General features: G+C 32.7%; 1 protein-coding gene across 8 annotated transcripts in view; it reads left to right on the top strand.

The window, feature by feature from the left end:
• LOC143225948 (uncharacterized) overlaps positions 1–20,465 on the top strand; it is a 52,219-nt gene extending 31,754 nt beyond the window's left edge. For 7 of the 8 annotated variants that reach the window (XM_076456211.1, XM_076456209.1, XM_076456208.1 and 4 more), the window contains 4 exons: positions 8,048–8,283; positions 12,219–12,451; positions 18,446–18,580; positions 19,892–20,465. In XM_076456211.1, the coding sequence (XP_076312326.1) occupies positions 8,048–8,283; positions 12,219–12,451; positions 18,446–18,580; positions 19,892–20,066 (779 nt within the window). In that variant the 3' untranslated portion in view covers positions 20,067–20,465. Of the gene's footprint in view, positions 1–7,203; positions 7,522–8,047; positions 8,284–12,218; positions 12,452–18,445; positions 18,581–19,891 lie in introns of those variants that run through there. The other variant, XM_076456213.1, reaches the window with a different exon arrangement.
• The last annotated feature ends 3,178 nt before the right edge of the window (positions 20,466–23,643 follow it).

The following is a 23,643-nucleotide window of genomic DNA, read 5'->3' on the forward strand; positions in this document are numbered from 1 at the left end:
GAGAATGTTAGCGAACTTAAAACCTTCTGTCAGCTGTCCACTTTTCAGGGACTGAAAAATAAGTAGTGTATGGTTCACATATCCAATCATTAACCTTCTTCAAAACCCAGGAATTTATGATTCTTTAAACTTCTCAGTGTTTTTTTAGAAGTTTAGAATCAATGTGATTATCTTGTTCAATTTTGTTTTCTTTAAACAACTGTTCAGGGTGAGTAATATTGACTAACTCTTCATTACTACAAATTGAAGTGAAATAATCAGGTATTAATATTCCTGTATCATCCCTCATAGACTTTACTCCAATCCTAATATTTTGCTAATCCTTAAATGTATTTGATGAAACCATTAATATTAATTTTTATTTTTTAGCCTAACTCCTTTCATATATTTTATGATTTTTCCGTTTGTCCAACTCTTCACCTTTTATGATTCTCAAATTTCCAATCATTGTAGTCAATGATGGCTTCTAATATTAATAGGACCGGCATGGCTAGGTGGTTAGGGTGCTCGACTCCTAATTTTCGAAGGTCGCGGGTTCGAATCTCCATCGCATCAAATATGCTTGCCATTTCAGCCATGAGGGCATTACAATGTGATAGTCAATCCCCCTATTCGTTGGTAAAATATTAGCCCAAGGTGGGCGGTAATGTTTAACTGCCTCTTCTCTAGTATTAAACTGCTAAATTAGTACGGTTAGCGCAGATAGTCCTCGCGTAGCTTTGTGTGAAATTCAAAAACAAACAAACAGTCTTAAATTCATAACGCTAAATCTCATTAACAGTAGAATTATTTTTCCCATAGTATAAATTCACATATGAGCTACATTCTGTTCAAGTTAACGATGCCAAGGCTAATAACAATATGACTGAATGAATCTATTTGGATTTATGTTAGTGGTTGTAAAGGGATAAAGCTTTTTAGTGCTGACAACCTGATGAAAGTAATGTGAATTATTTTTCTCTTAGTATAAATTCACATAACTTTCATCAGGTGGTAAAATCTATTATTTTTCTCTTAGTATAAATTCACATAACTTTCATCAGGTGGTCAGCACTAAAAAGCTTTATCCCCATATAACTACTAACATAAATCCAAATAGATTCATTCAGTCATATTGTTATTAGCCTCGGCATCGTTAACTTGAACAGAATGTAGCTCATATTTTACACATGAAGCCACTCTATCCACTTGTTTTAGTACTTATTCCTATTAACAACCTATAACCTGTATTTCAGAGAAATTCCTGTTATCAGAATTGTCTACACTTAACCAGATTTCAGTAATCCTCAATGTACAAAAATCCTTTGTTTCAACCGGTATTCTAAAGTCATTAATTTTATTTTTTATGCTTCTAGCATTACAATAATAATGGTTAGACCTATCATTAAAACTATCATATTCCCACATTAAGCCCATTTCTACATCCTATTATTCTTTCATTATTCTGGCTCTCTCTAATGTCTAGAAATGGCTAAACTACCTTTTCTACCTATTGTGCTGTCCCAAGATCTTTCATACAATGATATTTACACTTTTGTGTCTGCTAAATGCTAGATTATTACATGGAAGAGTAGTGTATCATTTATAGTCTTATGAATACATCAATCTCTCTCAAGACCATGTCTATTCATGTACCACATATAGTATTTTGTATGAAGTACACTTCTCTTACTTTGATGCGTATAGTTTCACACATGTCAAACAGGTCCCTACATTACAATACATTCATTTAAGTAGTCTATTATGACTCCATTATACATGAATACCTTTTTTATATACTTTCATAATAAACTAATCAAATGATACGTAAATTTAAAGTCTAGAAGTAGATGATCTATTGATACATTTAAAGTAGAAATCAATTACATAGAGGGACTATAGCATAGGTTCTTCATGTATAATATAGCGAGGTAGAGAAGACAATAGTTCGTTATTTTTTTAGAATTTTCTCAAAATAGTTATTTAAACTATACAGGAGCTTATCGTATAGTGGTTGTAGATTAGCGTATAGTGGTTGTAGATTAGCGTATAGTGGTTGTAGCTTAGCGTATAGTGGTTGTAGATTAGCGTATAGTGGTTGTAGATTATCGTATAGTGGTTGTAGATTAGCGTATAGTGGTTGTAGATTAGCGTATTTGTGTAGAATATTTGAACTTGTACTTCTTGGAACTCTATATACTGTTACGAGTATTGAGTTTTATGTTGGTTATAATTTCCTTTTAATAAGTTTTTGCATACTACCATACCTGGAGGTTTGTGTGACAAAGTATGTTTTTGAATCTTGGTCCTTCTGTTTATTTAGATTAACGTGTATGTTGGTGTTTATATAGCAGTTTATTTTGTGTAAAGTGTTTATTGACTTTATTAGAATAATCATTGTTCATGGCGTGGTCGTCGTATGTTCTGAACGTATTTTGAGGGGATTTTTCTACAGCCTCAGCTTAATGTGTATTAACCGTGTGATGTTTCACTATCTTATATAAGCGTGGAGTACATCTTGTGTTTAATGTGGCTGTTCGCGTGTTGTTTTAGATACGTGCAGAATAGCTAGAAATCACTTTGTTCATTTAATTGTGAACAGAAAATGTCACATCTTTCTTGTTTAGAAATTTTATTTCATTTCTCAGTGAGCTGATTTGAGTTTTGAAGTGTGAATCTCCTGTATTTTTGTATTGTCTTCTAAGTTGCAGTCGTTCCTTAGTTATGTTTATAGTGTGGGTGTGTGTATTTGTTTACCATTTGTTGTGATTTGTATTCAGTTTATGTTTCGATATTACTGTTTTTGCTCATTTGTTGATTCACTCACTAAATGTTTGGCAGCACTAGTCTATATTTGACGGTTTCGCAGTCTTGGTTATGCTACTTTTCGATAGTAACTTACGCAATGTGTTTATATATTCTAGTCAATCTTCTCTGTTCTAATTAAATTGAGGTTGATTTGTTTCTGTGGGGGCGAGATCGACTACTCAGCGTATAGGTAGAAGATCACTATCTAGATTATAGCCTACTTAAAAGCTAGTACATTTGTGGTTTAGATCCGAAGAACTTGTAGCTAATGCTGATATATATATATATTAGAGAAAAGTAATACTAATAAAGTTAGCAAACAACATCGAAAGGAAGGACTGCGTTAAAAGCAGCAAATCCAAACCTCTGACCAATTATGCTAGTTGTTATAACCTAAAAGCAAACAGCAAAAAATAAATTAAAAATAATAAACAAAAAATGTTGCACTAAATGAAATGATTTCAGGGTACAAGCTACAATGTGGGATATAAAATGTACCCTTGGTTTTGTAGGTGACTGGAGAAGTAGGACCCAGATTGCGGTGGGGATACACCGTCTATCAGTCTTAACCTCCATTCGCCAGTTTCACATAAAGAAATAAAATAAAGGAGTAGCAATCGAAATTAGGAGAGCGAAATGTGGGTGCTCAAGCTCACAACGTCCCACATCTATATTACCCTTCACTGCCTGTAGACAGTTGTTGGAAGGTGACTGCTCTCCAAAGTAAAGAAAAAATTAATTTAAAAATAAAAATAAGATTAATAATAAGAAAACTAACGTGTATGTGTCGGAGTTGCATCATTCAGTAATATGGAATTAAAATTATTCATAATATTTAGTAATCTGTTATCATTTCTTCATCATTACATCCAAAAGTTGTATGTTTACTATTGACAGCCCCATCACTTTAAAATTCTTATTATATTAGTTATATTATATAAAATGTCCAGTTATTTACTAGGTGAAAATACTATGTTAGTTATATAAGGTGTTTAATTCCTTACTAGATGAATAGTAGATTCCAGCAACAGTTAGATTATTATTATTAATATTCATGAGCAATATGTCTATTGCAATATACTCATTATGTGTTTGGAAATATAGTTGGGTTGCTGATACTGATGATTTGCATAGAAGGACGATTCCTCTATTACATTCGTTTGTATTGTTTCTGTCTATTCTAATAGTTGAGTAGCAATTTTATTTAAAGTTAAAAGTGAAGAGGTCTCAGTAATAAATAAAAGATTTATGTTAATATATTCTATGATTCAATCTCGTGTCTCCTGGAAGGCCTCATCAATGCTGCTTGGAAAAGCAAAGGAACAAAAAAACTAGGCCTCATATAATAATGGACTGTAAGTAGTTTGTTTGGTTCAGACGTATGGAACTGTAAGTCTTAACCACACAACTTTACTACTTTTTGTTGCTTTTCAGAATTCTTAATACCTACTGGAGGGATTTAGACATTATGAGAATAAAGCTATAATAAATAACTTTTACTCTTCAGAAGATAACAAAATACTGTTATGCGTGAATACCTTAAAACATCACCCATTAGATCATATTATAACCTAACCTCATCTTATAGAACAGTGCTTAATCTGTTATGTATTTACACATTACTATAACACACATTAAAGTAAACTATTACCTAACCTAACCGACTTTATGGAATAATATTTAAACTATTATGCAAGTATATGCTACCACGACACCCATTTGTTTGTTTTTTTGTTTTTTTAATTTTGCGCAAAGCTACTCAAGGGCTATCTGCGCTAACCGTCTCTAATTTAGCAGTGTAAGACTAAAGGAAAGGCAGCTAGTCATCACCATCCACCGCAAACTCTTGGGCTACTTTTTTACCAACAAATAGTGGAAATGACCGTCACGTTATAACGCCCCCACAGCTGAAAGGGCGAGCATATTTGATGGGAGGGTGATTCGAACCCGCGACCCTCGGATTACGAGTCGAACGCCTTAACCACAATACTCATTAAAAGAAGGTTTAAACTGCTATGCACCTACAGACTAACATAACACACATTAGACCAGACGGTTACCTAACCTAATTGCTATGCATATTTACGCTACCACAACATATATTTGAGCAGTCTGTTACTCATGAAGGTTTTTCTTTAGTTAAAAAAGAAAAAAGAATAAGAATTAAACGATTATTTGGCGAATAAAAGATTGTGATTTACATTGTGATTCACACATCATATTTTGCTCACAGCTTCAAGTGAACTTAACTAACGATTTTCGGATTATAATGTGCTTAGTGTAGTTCTGATCTTGCAGTTTTGTAAAGTGAACTAGTAAATAACTTATTGTAATTACCTATTATATTATTGATTCAAATGTTAAATCATTGTTAAAGTGAAGGCAACTTTGTACGGTTATGAACATTTTCAACACACTTTGTTCTGACTGTACGAAATAGCAAACGAAAGAAACTAAAGAGATTTATTATAACAGCCGAGGTTGAAAACATCACGAAATACACACAATATTTGTCACGGTGCAGTCAAAATCCTATTCTTCAGTTTGTCGATATTTACTAAAGTTTATGGAACATTTAAGACATCTTTAAGTGTTCATCAACGTGACTAGTTTATTATTTTAAGTTTCTGAACAATTTTCGAAGTAATTAAAAATACATTTTAAATTCAATATTTAGTAGGTTCACTTCATGTAGTCTTCATTAAGTTTGTCACGATAACTTGTGTTAGACGTTTAACATTTGCTGTTACTTTTTTGGCTGAGATTCAATCTTGACAATACTTTAGCAGCTTATTTACGACCTAAAATAGCAAAGAACGGTTTTGGAATTTTATATTATTTATAACCTGAAGGTGACCCAGGAAGGTCAAGGCAGAACGTTGTTCTGCCCTTATCAATACAAGTGTTAATACCCATACCAGCCGTTCTGAGATACAAAGTGTTTCTTTGTAGGGTTAATGGAAGTTCTTTGGAATCTTTGTTGCAGTATGTAACTCACGTTCGGATCCAACAATAAGATGTACTTATACAAGAAGAAGAAAAGAAATGAAACATGGATTTTTTTCAAATTTATTTCTAAGTATAATCAGGACGTAAGATTTTTGGTTTGAAAAAATTATCTAAGCTTTATAAATTGTGAGTAATATACATTTTCGTATTTTTTTCAATTTTTTTTAGTTTTTACATTGTATCCAACTCTTATATACAAAATAGAAATCCGAGTAGATACCAACTATGATAATTACGAATTTGTTGTATTTGTTTCTGAATTTCGGGCAAAGCTACACGAGGGTTATGTGAACTAGCCTTCCCTAATTTAGCAGTGTAGGACTAGAGGGAAGGCACATAGTCGTTACCTCCCACCTTCAACTCTTGAGATACTCTCTGACCAACGAATAGTGGGATTGATCGTCATAGTATAACACTTACACAGCTGAAATGGCGAACATGTTTGGCGAGAGAGAGATTCGAACCCTCGACTTTCAAATTGAGAATAAAGCCCTCTAACTATCTGGCCATACCGGATCACGAATTTGTTGTAAATGAGAATAATTATAACTTATAGCGAACTTACAAAACACAGATAGGTTATTATTAAGCAATATGTTTAACATAACAAAAACAAGCTTGTATTGCTGTAAATATTAGACTTTTTGTATCTACGTTTAATTGTAAGAGAAGAGATGACACTAAACGCCAGGTTCCATATGAGCTCCATGTTTTGTAGATGGTTGCTAATTTCATGTTGTTAATTTTAATTAGTTTTCAACTAATCAGGAATACAACTTATCAGTATTAAATGTTCTATAATTTATGTAATAGCGTATAATTTGTTATTCTGTGATTAAAATATGCACTGTGTGAAAATAGTTTAAGAACAAAAGATGCTTATTTATATCTGTGCATTTAGTGATGTAGTGAACCACACACTACCAAAATAATTACTTCAATCAAATGTCGTTGATTTTCAGAAATATGATGTGTGGAGAAATGTTTTTGTGTTGAAATTACGTTAATTTGAAAGACTTAATTATAGATACAATCTTGTTAAGTTATGTCAGTTCTTGGAACAAAATTAATAACAATTTATTCGGGGAAAAGTATTTATCTGTTATTGCGTAAAATACTCGACTAGGAACAGTAAAGCTCGCTGTCGAAGAGGTTGGAAGTTCCTAATTGTGTAAACACAAGCAAACAATTTTGTGGCTATAGTGGTAAAACATGGTGGAAAGAAACGTAATAGATGTAGTTTCAATATATAAAATGGTAACAATTAGCAATGAAGGGATTTTTTTTTCAAATCTGGACATTTTTTTTTGTTTGTTTGTAATTGAGCACAAAGCTGTTCTTCCTACTACGGATATCGAAGCCCGATGTCTGGTCCGCAAGCATACCGCTGTGCCACTGATGGAGTGGGGGGCGCTGGAATATTGTCGCGCAAGTTTTGGATTTTATGTATAGGATACTATTTGAAAAACTGTCCACAAAATAAGCTTGAGTTATATATGATTTATATCAGATTTTTTGCTTGTTTGTTTTTGTTAGTTCTGTACATGACAAGAGTTTCTGTTTTGATTCAAATTCGCAAGTAACCTGAAGCAGTAATAGTTCTGGTGTTATTTTAAGACTGGTTAATGTTGCATTTTGAAGTGTGTAGGAGTTTACGAAGGTGGTTTTCACAAGTTTCATGAAGACATTAGATAGGCATGGAACCTGCTGAGTGCAAAATATTTAGTGAGTTTATTATAATACATTATAAAAACACATATAGTTCTTATTTATCTTTCAGAACGTTAAGAATGTATACATCATTTATATTGAAGTACTTTTAATGTTAGGTTTCGTTGACGAATGTCAGATGTTCATGATTAACAGTGTTTTTCATTAGATTTTTGTACGGAACGATCAACTTTCAACTTACCAACTCAAAAACACAGACTATTGAAAGAAAGTATCTGCTATTTTTTCTATTACTTTATTTTAAGATAATAAAGATTTTAATCTGGTTGTCATAAGCGTTTTGAGAGAAAATAAATAATATTTTAATGCCAAGAACTTCTAGCAAAAATGATTAAATACATTTGTAAAAGCCTTTGTGGTCTCAAGCTCAGAGAAAGATTAGTATATAAGTTTACCATATCTACTATTAAAATAACTCAGTTTACAAGAAAAAAGCAATAATTATGTAAACAGGGCTAAACGCATGATACACTTTCCTCTGTAGTTAAAAGACCTGAAGTAAAGTTTTGATTTGCTCTAGATGTAGAGGACATCCGGCAGGCTAACGAACACTTTCTCCACATCAGACAGAAAGCACTTTGTCAAACACCTCGTCCCCTGGTGGTGGATACTAAAGACTACTATCCAGACCCCACTAAGAAGTACCTTCCAAGGTGTACTATACTGCACAGATGTACGGAAGATAGTGGGTGCTGTGATAATGATCGCATGAAGTGTGGACCGAGAAAAGTCCAAGAAGTTACCTTATATTTTTATGCAAGTACACATTCACAACTGTTGATATGAAGAACGATCATTTACGTGTATTTAACATTGTTACTAAGACACTTGTTAAACCAACAAAAACCTCATAAGATTTCTACTCTTTCTTGCAAGTTAGTTTGAGTTTTTCAGATTGAAATTTATGGTACTGATGCACAGAACCCTCTGGTGATGAACGAACAAGATACACGTATGACTAATTCAAGACCACCCTACCTTAATATCAATAAACTGTAGTATTCTAGTACGTAAAAGTGTTCTTAGTACATTGTTTTGATAAAACTACTTCGGTGAGTAATCTGGTTGAATGATACGGTTCGTTTGACGTAGTTTTATCTTTGCTTCCTTCTTGATACGATCGCATTCCAACTTCAATCCTTTTAAAGCTACGCTTAACAATAACACACTTCAACTAAAATTAAATTTCATCTTCAAATAAATCTTACATAGTTATGAATGTGACTTTTTAGTTATGGGGCTAGTTAATATTAAATATAATCAACAAGCATAAAAATCAAGTTAGTTCATATCTCGTGACTGTCTTCATTTTCTAGTATGCTAGAGTGTTACCTGGTGTTGCACAGGTTTTCGACAATAAACCCTACTATCTCTGTTTCTCCATTATATATTTCAATAGGTAAAAATATTTTATGAATTTATGAAAAAACCTTAAGTTTGACTTTAGAAAATAAACCACGAATCTGTTATAAATCAGGACTTCCATACGAACGATGTTTTTTTGTTTTTCCTGTACTGGTAATGATAAATAGGCCCTTGTGGAGAATATTTAGATTATATTATATACGTGTAATACCCATTCGGGCGAACAGAATAAGCCTAGCTATATCCCCTCCCAACCCCATTATCTCTCCTCAAATACTAAAGTTTAAAAAGAATATATGCATGTAATATTATGTTCAGTTTGCTTTACTGTAAATTTAATATACTTGTGTGAATGTGATATCCTATTCACATTATGACATTGATGTACGAAATATGGTACAAACAAATTGCAGTATTGTACTTTATAATACATCAAAAGAAAAATATTCAATTTCAGATATCAAACCACCCAAAGGAAAATAAGTATAAAAAGTAAATTCACTGACTTTACTTTAATCTAATATTACACAGTAAGTGCTTTAATGTAAAGTTTACGCTTTTCACGTCGTCTATTGCATAGTAAACAACATAATCTTATTTTATAGGCTAAGCTTACTGTTTGTTTTTTTCACACACACAGCATTCTAGTTTCACTTACATTTCTTTTGTGTGCAATGTTAAATATAGGATGTATTAGCAGAAGTGTAATTAATAATGTATAACTAAATAGGCCTATTTATTCTAATAAAAAATGCAATTTCAGGTTCAACATATCTTCCGCCTTATACAAGCGCTCTACCAGTTATACCAATTTGACTTTAATCTCATTGTATTATAGTTTATTTATTATTCGTTTGACGGCATGATTTTATTTATAAGTTATGCCTACTGTTTGCTTTTTTTGCACATGACATTCTAATTCTGCATAAGTTTCTTTTATGTGTAAAATTAAATATATGCTGTTTTACTAGATGCCTAGTTAATGATCTATAACTAAATAGAGCTACAATGCTATACTATAAATTAAATATTAATTCAAACTTGCCAAAAGATGTTAAGTCTGCATTGAATTTATTCGTGTAACGTGTATGTCAGCGATAAAATTACCGATATGGCTAGCAGACGACACGCGCGTATATCAACAACAAATTGTCATTTTGCACACCTTCACGTGAGGGTAATGTGACCTGCTCCCAAACAAACAATCAAACTGTATTTTATATTGATTAAAGTTTTAATACGCATTCCGACCGTTTTTAGAATACATTTTTACTTCAAGTGGGTTCCTCGACATCGCGGGAAAGATTTCTAGTTTTATATAATGGTCTAAGGTTCCGTATGTCAGAAATGAAACTATCGCGTGGTATTATCCGCTGGTTATTCAACTTTTTGGAAAAACAGAAAAATCTAAAATAAGTGTAGAAGGAACCTTCTCGGAATCTTTTTTCTATTCCGGAGACAAGCTTTTCCCTAGGAGGAGTAGTCAGCACTAGTCTATTCATCATGTAGGGTAACAACATATCCCTAAATGATCACAATCTTCGCAGTTGGTAGATTTTTGTGTCGCCGTTTAATAAAGTGTTTCTATTCCTATCTTCCACAGCTACAAGTATCCAACAGTAGTTAAATACAAGAATAGAATACTGCCAAAATTTCAAATTAAAATAAATGTATTCTATGACACAACTCGTCGTTTTCACAAAATTATCAAAAAGAGACCCTCCAAAATTGTATATGAATGGAGCACTTTTCTATACAAAAACATCAGATAAATCATTGGGTCTAATATATGACACAAATTAACATAGATGGAACACATAAATAAAATAAAAACTAAAGTTTGGCAGCGTACGAACTATGCAAGGAATCTAACAGGTAGAAATAGAGAAGCAAGAGCTGGAAACATAGTAAAAATCTATAAAACAAACATATGACCACTAATAGAACATGCATCACCAGTTTGAATAAACAAAGCATCAAAACATATTACTACTGATTTACAAACACTACAGAACACACTAACAACAGCATACAGAGTACCAGATTAACTTCCTCAGCATTTATATACACAAATATAGAAACACTAACTGATAGACTTCTACAAGGTTCACTGCAGAAACACAAACTGATAGATTCTTACAAGGTTCATTAAATTATTTCGAAAAATTAGCAAAAGAATGATCTACTATATGAACTCCTACATGATAAAAATAGTTCTAAGTACCTCTCCCCTATTAACATTTATGTTAGAAATAAAAATAAATTAAGACACCTAAATCTAGACGTATATATCAATAAGTTTAATTTGTTGTGAAAGTGTTAAAAATGGTTTTGTATGTGAATGTTCTTACCAAAATTTAAAAGTATAGAAAAATGTATAAAATATAACCAGAACTGTTTGTACAGGGTGGATTTTAACACGACTGAATAAAGTGAAAGTTTATTTAACACAGCAATATTAATGTAATTACATACATGAACATGGCCCTAAAAGAAGTCAGAATGAAAGCGTGGACTAGTTAAACTTTGACTCTCTTGTAGTAATTAAATGAGTATTGAATAGATATTAATCAAGTGTAGGAGGGAGAAAGAGGTCTTTCGAACATGACCTTCCCAGGTTTACAAAACCTAAATACCAATACCTAGAACACACAATACAAATATATAGATTGATAAATCAGGTAGATAGAAAAAGGATGAAGGTCGTTAAAAATATTCACCATTTCGTACTCAGAAGATTGCAGACATTTGTATATATTATTTATTCTTATAATGCGAACTGAAAGAATTAATTTTCGGCTCTTTAACAGTTCCACAAATATTGAAATAAGAACTACAACTTCTATCAAAATAAATATTAATGAAATCTTAACTTACAATTAATTTTCATTTACAACTTCATTCTAAGCAAATTCACAAGTTGTAAACAGAAAACTAAGTAAAAAAAATCCCGTTATTATCTTCCCTAAAGCTCTAACATTGTCTTCTACAAGGTGCTCTTCCTTAAAAAAATAAATTATAATTATTTAAATATTTCTAAGCATAGCTTTTTATAGGATACAGTAAACTTGCATTATCTGCCAGTTAATTTCTTCCCTGTGTCCTATTTGGTGGAGTAATGGATCTAGTTGAAACTGTGGACAGAGAAAAGCATAATCTTCTTAATATCATATAATAACTCGTAAACAAAAACGAAGAAACATAAGTATTTAAGCCTTTTAATTTTTATGTTTCCAATGATTTTGCATATTTTAAGCATAACGTTAGGTTTACTGAATGGGCATGATTAACGAAATAATGTTTGTACGTTATGTGTATACTTACAGACTCTTCGCGTCGGAAAGCAAGGCACGTATGTTGAATTAGACAAAGCTGTGGCCAAACTGATGTTTATAAATCACACGGAATGTGAATGTCAGTTCATCAATAAGCAGCCATATTTACAAGATGATCCAGAATCCGATGCAATTTTGAATCAGAATTTTGAAACAACCACTGATCCTCAACATTTAGTATCAGATAACCCTTTACGAAATCCAGCAAACCAAGTGGATTTCAAGTAAGCTACAATTTCAATGTGCAATAAGTTGTAAATTGTGTAATTACAACACCTGTATGTATATAAGAGATATTTTATTTTTATTTTGCTACTAATCGTTTTCCCATAAATAGCGGACAACTTCATTAATGGTAGACAAATCCACAGTTCCTAATTTAATTCACACTTATGGTGTATAAAGACATTATTATAATAGAATTAAAATACAGAAGAATATAAGAAAATATTTTATATTGTGTTTGTAGTATTATTTCAGCTTTCTTTACACATAATTTGTAGTCCACGTTATTTAATTATGTTTGTTTCTGATTTTTATTGCAAAGCTATCTGAACTCTATTTTCCACGAGGGTCGTCCGCTAGTATTGCGGCAAGTCTACGCATTTACAACGCTAAAATAATGGGTTCGATTCCCATCGGTGGACTTAGTACATAACCTGATGTGGCTTTGCTAAAAGAAAACACACACACACAATTTATTCCACAAGGAATCGGACACCTGCTTGTAGCTTTGCAAATCAGTAAACTTACCCTAACCCACTAGTGGATGTATTTAATTTGATTAGTCAGAACTGTAAAAATAAAGTTTGAGTTATGTCTTTGTTTTCTATAAGTCACTGAATTTCATTCAGTACCACAACTTGTTAGCTGGGCTAGTCGATACGAGAAGACAGTGTACCTGAAACAGTATTTATACTTTTATAAGACATTTTTAGGCCTATTGTACTTTTTAACACTATATTCTTAATCTAGTAATTTTCATGAATTAAATGAGCATATAATAATAGCATTTCAACTAAGTTATATCCATTGCCGACAATGTAATTCATACAATATAGAATTCTTCAAACCTGCTGGGATATAATTAAAATAGTAGTGTTGGTCCGAAGACTGTTTGTGCAACTCATTTATTAAAACAACAATTGTTAAGGTATGAAAGCCACTTATAAGCTGGTGAGGCATGATTGTAATTTATTATACTTTTCATAACATATTTTTACGTGGATTGAATAACTATGGATATGACGAATATAGTGTGATAGAAATACTATTAATTTTGTCCATTTGAGATTTCAAGAAATAGAAAAGTGTAAATTAATAGTATTTCTATCACACTATATTTGTCATATCCATAGTTATTCAATCCACGTAAAATAATTTCAAAGATACAGAGTAACTGTTTGCTTATTTCAGAAAAACTCCGCTTTGGTTTACCTGCTTTGTTCACTGCAGCGTGGCCCTGACGTGGCCAGATGGTTAAGGCAATCTCCTCGTAATCGGAGGGTTGCGTGTTCGGATCCTCGTCACACCAAAAAACATGTTTGCCATTTTAGCCATGGAAGTGTTATAATGTAGCGGTCAACCTACTATTCGTAGCCTATGAGCTGGAGACAGGTGGTGATAACTAGCTGGCTTCCCTCTATTCTTACACTCCTCAATTAGGGACTGCTGGCGCAGATAACCCTCCTGTAGCTTTGTTCGAAATTCAAAACTGAACCCTGGGTTTTAATGTAAGTTTGCAGAGTTAGTGGTTTCTCACAAGAGGAGGTTACAATTTAAATTGGTCAAAGTTTAGAAGTGTAATTTACAGATTGCTTTCACATTACTCTTAAGTTATCTGTTTCGAACTTTAAATTAACTTTCCCAAAAGTGACATTTTCTCATTTAATTGCTTTTATCATAAATGTTAGCCTTAATGATTTCCATTTCTTCGCTAGTTTTTTGTTGTTTTTTTACTTTTGTAAGGCAGTTTTCAAACTGTTCCGTTGCATACATAAAAAGTGTTACTGCTACACTTTATTTCTCACCATTCTTGAATAAGAGTTTCTAGGCAGTAACTCGTGGGAAACAAAAATAAATTTGAAATGTAATTTTTACACACCTCTGATTTGAAACATAAATTAGAAAAACTGAAAGGAGATATAAGTACATCCGAAGTTTACCTGATTTTTGTCGCACATGCTAAGCCTGTTGGTGTTGTTAATTCTTTTCTACCTTTCGACGTTTAAGCCGTTACTTTGAAATAATATCTAGAGTCTTTCTCCTTACTGACAATAGAAAATGTGTTAAAATAAATAGTAACCAACCACTGAGCACCTTAAGTAGAGCTTTGGTTTTATACGAACTTTGATTCCATTTATTCAATATATTATGTGTGATATCTGGCGGACAAGTGTACTGGTTAAGATTTGGAAATCGCACAATCGAGCAAAATTTAACATTTACGAATACAAATATTTATTAATAATATATCAACATTATTTATCATATGACGGATTTACTATTATATATATATTTATTTATTTTAAGATCGTTTGTTTTAGTTAAATATGTATTTAGAAATGTATATAACTTACACTGTCAAGTGTGTATTACGAAATTCTCTTCTATTACCTATATTTGTGGAAGATTCTCGAGCGTAAGAATCAATAATGTATATGTGTAAGTAAATTCTATTATTGTTGCCAATTGAAATTTTGAGAATCTCGCCTAACGATTATAAAAGGTAGCCATTGCAACACGCGGAGAGACAGTTGGCCTGTTACAGTTGGTATAGTATAAGTCCTAAAAGCTCTAACTGTGATTAACGCTTATTAATCGGGAAATCACAGATACTTCAGAAGAGATGTTTGTACATTTTGAACATTAGATAACTTCAGTGCTGAAAAACTCACGTGCGATCAGTGAAAAACTAGTTAGATATCCATTAAGTGAACTGTACCAGTATCAACTTAAAATTAATTCCCTCGTTGTGAATTGTCGATAAACTATTAAATTCCAGACCAGTAGAAGACTTAATATTATTTGTAAAACTTTTATACATAGATCATTATTTGTAATAATCGTTATTATAAATTGCATTATTATTTGTATATGAAAATACATTTGTTGAGAATGAAAGCTGTATGTATCAATCTTGTTGTCAAACATTACAAATTTGATACATTTCTACACTTAATTAACTTCTAAATTTAAATTATAAGTTAGCTCTGTTTCAGGCTATTTGAAATTGTAACACGTAACATAATAAATTGGAGACTTGTCTGAAATAAATTATAATACTTAATAATTATTGTAAAATTTCAATGATTCTCTCACGCTCTCTTTCGTTTAGTTCTTGTAATTGTCAGTTGAATATATTTTTAATTTAATGAATTTTAATATTTAGAGCTCTAACAATATAAAGATAGCACGCGCATGTTATAGTAGTTTTTACCTCACAAAATAACAACATACGCTTATGATTCCAGATTTTCCTTCTTTCAGGTTAACAGCAGGAAAATGCACCAACGTTATGGTAGTAAAAATACATGTATAAGAGACTGTACAAAAAATTTTACCCCAGTGGCACAGCGACATGTTCACGGTCTTGCAACGCTAGAAACCGGGTTTCGACATCCGTGGTTGGCAAAGCACAAATAACCTATTGTGTAGTTTTGTGCTTATCTTCAAACAAACATGCAAAAGATTTAGGTAGGCTCATCATCATGGGATAGAGAAATCCCGAAAACTATAATGTCTTTATGGATAATAATATGATTAATTTTCTGTTCGTGTCTCAAAAACCGAAAGAAATGAGTGTATATTACTGATAAATGGCAGACTGAAAAAAATACATACACGAGATAGACAACTTCTTCAAAAATAGTTCAATGTAGTATTTAAATTCCATCTGATTTCACAGCTGCATTTCATCGGTTAAAATGTGACCTGAATACCCCTGAAACTCGAGCTATGACTGCAGATTGCCAACGTGATTGGTAACGTGATTTTCTGTTCGACTTCGCAATGTACGTTCCGGCACATGCTTGGTTTATTGCATGTGGTTTTGAGTTTTGTTTATCATATGTAACCATATGAGAAGCTTTTTAAAAGTTTTATTTTATCTGCATATTTTTATGCTTCATGACAAGGATCAAATTCCATTATGTTAAACATAAAAAAATTACCATAAAAACACTTTTGATGAAGTGTTTTCGTAATGCGGTTTAAACTAAAATGCTCTGATAATCTGCTTGACCCTCATTAAAACGTTACCAACAAGAAACTCTCTCACGAGGCTGGTAAAATGACTTCTGTCAACTCCTTCATTTGACCACGTTTTGGGTGGGATATGCTTCAAACGAACTGGCGATTAGGGCAAAACGAGGCAGCGAATTGCAAGTCATTTTAAGTTGTTAATATTATTCTCGATATGTGAAGATGTCTCTAGATAGCTTCTAATACGATAGAGGACGGATGTGTTTCTAAATTAGTATCTCTATTGTTGAACAGCAGGCAAGTTAAGACAGGATAACTACAGTCTATAATTAAAGAAATCCTCTTTTACGTATTTACGTATATAATTTCTGGACTATATAAAAATTAGTTTATCTGCAGTTTACCAATGCAATTAGCACGAAAGAAGTAAAACTGACAAACTGCAACAGAATATTTTGTGTGAAACCGCTTATATTTATTATATGTAGAGCATAACAAGAGACTATTCTGAGTTTTATTAGCTAACTTCAATAACAATTATTATTCAACGGAATCCTGGTGTTTAAAGCGAGATACCTCCAATAGTTTGAAGTCGAAACTCAAGGTAATATCAGAAATAATCGATTTCTTGTCATCCTTTGTGGCAGTTTAAATTGAATGCTTGCATTTAGCAATAAATAACTGGAACTTTCTTTTCATACGATGTGACACTGTAACAGCTGTGGAACAGTTTAATTTATAACTCACGTTTTACCCTTTGATAAATGGTCCGATGGTTATTGCATCGCGTTTTAAAATCACAGTATGTGTGTGTCTGTGTTTTTCTTATAGCAAAGCCACATTGGGCTATCTGCTGTGCCCACCGAGGGGAATTGAATCCCTGATTTTAGCGTTGTAAATCCGTAGACTTACCACTGTTCTAGCGGGGGCAAAATCACACTCCCAAAATCGAAAATAAAAAACGCATCTAAGTTGCTTTTTCAATTTATTCATAAGAAATACTTGTTTCTTAGTTTTCCTTTTCACAACCAAGTAGTTCTTCAAATCTTATTTCCTGAGTCTGTCCGATGACAGATAAAGTTAATAAAATGTGTGATCTGTCTTTATCAGATACTTCTCCAAGAAATGTTTAAAAATGCTGTGTATATTGATAAACTGTACATATAGAATTCAGACTCATATAAAAAAAAACTTGGACAATGTAATGATTTTACTGTTCACGCTCAGGATAAAGAAATGGACCAAAAAACTGGGATGATTCTTGTTTTACTGAGATGTCTTGTAACCCTAGTCATTCTCGTTATAAAATAAATATCAGTAACAATAATAGTTTAATTTGTTGGTCTCATGTCCTTAATAATTATCGTTCTTGTAATTCGAAAAGAGCCTTTTGTTGAGTGTGTTATAACACGTCTTTTAGTATTAACTAACTAACAATTTTCCTTATTTATTTGGTAATAAAATGGAAACCAACCACATGTCATACTTAGCCGTATTGTTCAAGGCGACTGTATAATTGTAACAACAAATACATTTCACAGTCTCGTCTTCTGTATAGTGAGATTAGTATTAGATAAAGACTTCGTGTCACTAAGACCTTGTTACAATACCTTTTGCACTTGTTTAGAACACCAACTAGATTTATAAATGTGTTACAAAAGAAAACCAGTCAAAATTCTCGAACTAAAATTTCTAAACTGGTGACAATTTAATTAGATTTGAGTGATTCTCAATATTACGTATTAAACGGCATGTACTATTTTATCAAGTTTATTTGGCTCTAATGCTTAGAGAAAATTCAGTCACAGGTCAGTATTTTAGCCATTTTGTACAAGGTGACTAAAGATATAGATATTTATCACAATGAAGACATCACATAGTCACAGCTTCTTCATGACGGTGTTTGTATATCATAAAGCTGTCTTGTCACTAGGATACTGTTACGATAGCTGATCTCATAAAGTGTATATATTATTCAATATTTGTTTTAAAGGTGCAACTAATTTGTTTACTAGGTGTCGCGAATGCCCTATGCCATTTTCTAGAAGAGAATATTTTGATGGTAAATGTAGCTGTGATTGTTTCGATCATCAGAAACCTTGTATTCGAATAAAACGAGGTCGCAGTTCACTGTCTAATACTGAGAAAAGGTAAGTAGTTCTGAAATTGAAGTACTTATATCACCTTCATTAATCTTGAACCACTTCAACATACAAGTTTAAAAAACGACACAACAAACTTCACCGGCTAACCTATAACCCTTTCTATAGTCTAGAACAAATGAATAACGACAAAAACTGTTTCAGTCAAACTTTAACCTCTTTCACACTTTATAATAAGTGTATAACAATAGAAACAAAAAACTTTCTCAGTCAATCTTTAATTCTCTTCATATACTATAACAAGTGAATAACGACAAGAACTTGTTTCAGCTATTATTTAACCTCTTTCATGCACTAGAACAAGTGAATAACGACAACCTTTAATTAGCCGATCTTTAACCTCTTTCACACAGTAGCGCCTGGTATGGACAGGTGGTTAGGGCGCTTGACTGGTAATATGAGAGTTTCAGGTTCGAATCCCCGTCACACCAAACATGCTTGCTCTTTCAGCCTGGGGTGTTATAATGGTACGGCTAGTCCCACGATTCATTGGTAAAAGAGTAGTCCAAGAGTTGGAGGTGGGTGGTGATAACTAGCTGCCTTCTGTCTAATCTTACATTGCTAAATTAGGGACGGGTAGGGCAGATAACTCTCGTGTAACTTTGTGCAAAATCCAAAATAAAGAAACACTAGGACAGGTGAATAACGACAACAACTTTTATCAGCCAGTATTTAACCTCTTTCGTACACTAGAGCAAGTGGACAATGATCCCACAAACTTGGTCAGCTGATCCATAACCTCTTCTACACATTAGAATAAGTGAATAATGACCTCACAAATTTCTTCAGCCAAAGTTTAAACTTTTTCACACCGAAAAAAAAACACGTAAAACGTGCTACACAATAAACGTTATAAGCCTATTTTGAAGTAGTCTTCGTTTTTATAACATTAAACTTATAATAACTGGTCATTTGGATCACTGAATATATGAAATTATATATGTTAGGCTTTTCTGAAGTTAGTGTATGTGTAAAGTACCACAGAAATGTTGAGCAAAGCTAATAATTGTGACCTGATGTTATGTGATTTAAGCATGATGTTAATTTCTAGTTTCACTCATTAATGTTAAATAAGGAATTATTATCTTCTACATGACTTTTTACGTCACTCGCTATATCAGTTTTTCAAAAAATTGTTAAGCTGTCATTTATATGATTTTAAGTCTGCTTTAACATTCACAACGAACATTTATATGCAGTTTCATGATATGATAATACTGTTCAAACAAATTAGGTGTAGCTGCCAAGCTTAAAACGTAATTACTGGTACGTTTACCTTTTTATTCCTTTATGTTTCAGATGTGTTCGAGCTGGTCAGTGTCAGGTCCCTGAATGTGAGTACGGTCACTACAACTTTATGAAAGGAAAATGCCCTGAACGACCTTGGAATTACAGAAGAAGAAATAAGGGTCGTAAAGAGAAGAGCAAGAAACATCATCCGTATCACAGATGGTCGTTTTACGAGCGTGATTAACTCAGTAAAATTAAGATGTGCTTCAGTGCAAAGCAATGAATAATAGTTTCGATTATATTAAATAGGAGGAAGAAGGTTTATCAAGAATACATTAACTAATAACCCAGCTGACGACGTTCACATTTCACTCAATAAGAACAATTAAAGAATACCAAGAACAATTTTATTGACATTCAGATATTCTTACTAAAGAGAAAATTACTTTTCCCTTATTTGCATCTTTATATAAATAATACTTCACAATGTTCTGACTGAGCGCTCAATTTTTCATGCAATATATGTTAGTTCTTCATACCAAATAATTTTTCGTCTCTTATAAAAATAATATATTTCTTTATATTACCTGTTTTTGCTTGACAGTTGTGACGATCTCCAATAAATGGACAATCATTCTGTAAAGATTTCTTGTCTTTGTTTTTCATTTTAAATTAACTTGTCACTATGTTTATCTGGATGTGACCTATTTTCATTAAATACATGCCAGTGATCTCTCTCGTATTTAATTTAAGTAGAATTGACATTTGCTTCGGTTGATCCACATTGAGCATCACAAATAAATAGGGTCGCATCCCCGTCGCGCCAAACATGCTCGCCCTTTCAGCCGTGGAGGCGTTATAATATGACGGTCAATCCCACTATTCGTTGGTAAAAGAGTAGCCCAAGAGCTGGCGGTGGGTGGTGATGACTAGCTGCCTTCTCTCTAGTCTTACACTGCTGAATTAGGGACGGCTAGCACAGATAGTCCTCGAGTAGCTTTGTGTGAAATTCAAAAAACAAACAAACAAAATTCTGGGATATCAGTTGGATCTTGTTACGAGATTTTGACCGAAAAATTGAAGATGCACCGCGTTGCTGCGAAATTCAGCCCTCAGAACTCGTGAGTTTTTGGCCAAACGCTCAATCACTGTTCTTCCCCACCCCCCCTACTCACCTGATCTTGCTCCTCGCGATTGTTTCTTGTTCCCCAAACTCAACAGACCCTTGAAAGGAAGAAGATTTGAGACGATTCCCGAGATTAAGGCAAATGCGACGAAGGAGCTGGAGGACATTACAAAAGAAGCGTACCAGGACTGTTTCAACAAGTGGAAACACCGTTGGGATAAGTGTGTGCGTTGGGGAGGAGAGTACTTTAAAGGGGACCCGGATCTGTAACTTCTAAATAAAGTACATTTTGTTTTATGACGTCAGTCCGCGTATTTTTTGAACAGACCTCGTACACAATATACTGAAAATAATATGAAGTGCTCAAAATGAAAAGTACAGTATTAGAGTATCGCAAAATAGAAAAAACAAACAGATGTGTATATAGAGAAATAATTTTAGAAGAATAACCGTCAATATAACAATATAATATTTTTAAGGCTTATCTTTTCTTATATAGAATGTGCATTACAAACCGAACCCTGTTCTCCTTGATAATACAAATCAGTGCGATAATACTAAGGTAAAGTTTAGCCTTCTAGTAACAGCCAATTTTTATAATCCAAAATACATAAACGAAGAAATGTTATTGAAAATTATAGAGTATATTTGGTTCGTCAACATTTTAGTTCAAGAAACAAATACTGACATGCCACGATAAACTGGTAATAAGCAGCTATATGCCAGCCGTTATCAAACATAATTTATTTTTAAAAAGTCAAATTATTAAACGTATATAAAAATAGCACCTAAATAAATATTTCACATATTTTAAATGCTTGAAATATATATCAGCTTGTTAAAAATATTTTACATGATTTCGTATTCTGGGGTTCGTTACAAGCTCATAAGCCATAACTGTGGTTTTTTTATGATCCCGTATTCGCAGAACTGCGTTGCCCTCTTTAGAGCTGCGAGTGCATTACATGAGTGACAATCAAATTTCACTCTTAGCTTAGATTAGAGTAGCTTATGAGCTAGCGGTGGTCGCTGTTGACGAGTTTGGTACATTTTTTCTGATCTATCAGTTCAGCGACCATCTGCTTCGTGCGAAACTTCTAAATTACAAACAGAAAATAGTAAATTAGAAAGTTAACCTTGTTTATGTTGCTGAAAGCAACATCTTTTATGTAGAGTTAATTTACAATATACAGTACTAAAACAATTGTGAAAGAGTTTTTGTTTTAGTAAACACTATTTAAAGAAATGGGAAAAATAAAAAGTATGGATCTTATTGGTAATAGTCAATATCTAAAAATTTTCACAGTCTGAATTCTGTACAATTTAAAATTATTTTGAGAATATAAAAAAGTGTTCAATATAGTCCTGACGACAGAGGACAGCTGTCCATGTGCCCGGGCGAATGAAACCTGATTATGTCGTAAAGCCCATAAAGCATCTTTAGGCTATATCTTCACTCAATCATAAAAAGCAAAAAACTTGTATTATCCTTGTAAATAGACGCTTAATATATAAAGAAGGATTGAAATAATAATTTGACTAATAACTTATATATGTTACTCCATGAAGTTAACGGATATGTGTATTCACTTTATTAACGTTTTAACGCTTATACTATGAGCTAAAAATGGCTGCTGCTATGCTTCTGTCTCGTTTATAGTCTTTTTTGTTTCCTAATGTTGATTCTACGTGTATTAACCACTTAAAAATGTTTTAAAAAGAGAAAGAAAGGTGATACAGCGAGGATTTTTGCCTCAAGGATCGTGGTGGCTCTCAACGCTCTTGGTTCAAAGTATTTAATAATCAGAGAGTAGGTTAAACAATTGTCATGTTTTTTATGTTATTATTTCAAGAAGACAACGTTTCGAACTAGCACTCTTCATCAGATCGTACAGCTTACAACGGACAATAATACGTACGATTTAATACAATAGCGCGCGTAGCATTTTAACACAAAGTAAAGTTTTGGGACAACATGAAACCTATTGGTTCTTCTCAGCTGTTCTACACTCTAATCTAAACTAACTTAAGGCCAGCCTTTATCATTCATATACTTATCAAGCTTTACTTAAACTCATTTCAATTTACTGCTTTTACCACATCTGAAGACAACCCATTCCAAAAGCCAACCACCCTGTTAGAGAAACTAAAACTGTTTTAGCTGCCAAAATTTATACTTGTGTTCCCTCGTCCTACAATCTTTATTGTTAAATATGAATAAAGATGATGTATCAATACTACCAGTTTCCTTTACAATCTTAAACACTTCAATAAGAATCCCCCTAAGGCTTCTTTTTTTCAAGATAAAGCAATCTGAGAGATATAAGCTTCTCCTCATATGAAAACTCCTCCATCCCAGGCACCATTCTAGTAACCCTTCTCTGAACCCTTTCCTACAATTCCATGTCTTTCTTAAAGTAAGGACCCCAAGACTGATCACAATATTCAAACTGTGGCTTAACCAGTGACCTGTAGAGAGAAATTACTACTTTTCAGACTTGTATTCAATATTTCTGTAGATACAACTTATAATCCTGTTTTTCCTGCCACTAGCAACAGCACACTGCTTGGATGGCTTTAGATACTGATAGACTATTATACCAAGATCCCTTTTTGTCATGACATTGTTAAGGTTATTCACGTTCAAATTATAGTTATAATTCAAATTATGATAACTCATATACAATACCTTGCA

This window comes from Tachypleus tridentatus, chromosome 9 (assembly GCF_004210375.1).
Source record: "Tachypleus tridentatus isolate NWPU-2018 chromosome 9, ASM421037v1, whole genome shotgun sequence".
Classification (NCBI taxonomy): Eukaryota; Metazoa; Arthropoda; class Merostomata; order Xiphosura; family Limulidae; genus Tachypleus; species Tachypleus tridentatus.